A 1,161-nucleotide genomic window follows, 5' to 3' on the forward strand; every position below is an offset into this window, starting at 1 on the left:
TTAGCACATTTATCAAAACCCTTTCTGTCACAGTCTTTTTTAAAAATTATTTATTTATTTATTTTTGAGATGGAGTCTTGCTCTATCACCCAGGCTGGAGAGCAATGGTGCAGTCTTGGCTCACCACAACCTCGGCCTCCTGGGTTCAAGCGATTCTCCTGCCTCAGCCTCTCAAGTAGCTGGGATTACAGGCATGTGCCACCATACCCGGCTAGTTTTGTATTTTTAGTAGAGATGGGGTTTCTCCATATTGGTCAGGCTGGTCTTGAAATCCCGACCTCAGGTGATCCACCCGCCTCATCCTCCCAAAGTGCTGGGATTACAGGTGTGAGCCATCACGCCCGGCTACCTTTATGTTACTTTTAATTAATGACATACACATTCTCTGCCAAACCAATTTTCTTTACATATCTCTATCACTCATAAATGCAAACTCAACACCTTAAACAAATCCCTACCATTGGCAGTGAATGTTTTAAAATTCTGTTATTCATGTTCTGTTGGCTTCTCCATGGGATGTCACAAGCTGACTATATAACTTGCTTTTAACATTTCCTTGGAAAATTGACTCTTGCTTGCCAACAGATTAGTAAGCAACTCTCTGAAGAATATGAAAGGATTGTCAATCCTGAGAAGGCCACAGAGGACATGAAACCTGTGAAGATCAAGGAGGAACCTGTGAGCGACATCACCTTTCCTGTCAGTGAGGAGCTGGAGGCTGACCTTGCTTCTGGAGACCAGTCACTGCCTATGGGAGTGCTTGGGGCTCAGAGTGAACGCTTCCCATCTAACCTGGAGGTTGAAGCTTCACCACAGGCTTCAAGTAAGACAAATAAACTTACTCATTTTGATTCTGGGAGATCTGCCAATTTCAGTACTTTTCGCTTTTTGGAATCAAGCTCAAGAAGTAGAAGAACAAAAGCAGCAGTGGACACAATGGAAAGTCCTAAAATGAATACAGTTTCACCTATCTAGAGATCTCAGCATTCTTCTCTTTCTAATTAGTGAAGAGAGGATTAGCAGCTTTACAGGCATTCTTTAAAATAATCCCTAGTTAAGATGTAGATGCAATATGTGTTGTCCTGTTGATTACCAAGGCTGATTCAGCTGATCCAGCTGGTTGGGAAGCTATCCCCTTCCTCCTTCAGTATTTTTTTTTTT

General features: G+C 42.4%; 1 protein-coding gene across 6 annotated transcripts in view; it reads left to right on the plus strand.

Moving 5' to 3' along the window:
- Nucleotides 1–1,161, plus strand: part of SUPT7L (suppressor of Ty 7 (S. cerevisiae)-like) — a 12,364-nt gene that overhangs the window by 8,362 nt on the left and 2,841 nt on the right. For all 6 annotated transcript variants that reach the window (XM_011972594.1, XM_011972595.1, XM_011972591.1 and 3 more), the window contains one exon: nucleotides 586–823. In XM_011972594.1, the coding sequence (XP_011827984.1) occupies nucleotides 586–823 (238 nt within the window). The remainder of the gene's footprint in view (nucleotides 1–585; nucleotides 824–1,161) is intronic.

Source organism: Mandrillus leucophaeus, unplaced genomic scaffold (genome assembly GCF_000951045.1).
Source record: "Mandrillus leucophaeus isolate KB7577 unplaced genomic scaffold, Mleu.le_1.0 Scaffold13, whole genome shotgun sequence".
NCBI lineage: Eukaryota > Metazoa > Chordata > Mammalia > Primates > Cercopithecidae > Mandrillus > Mandrillus leucophaeus.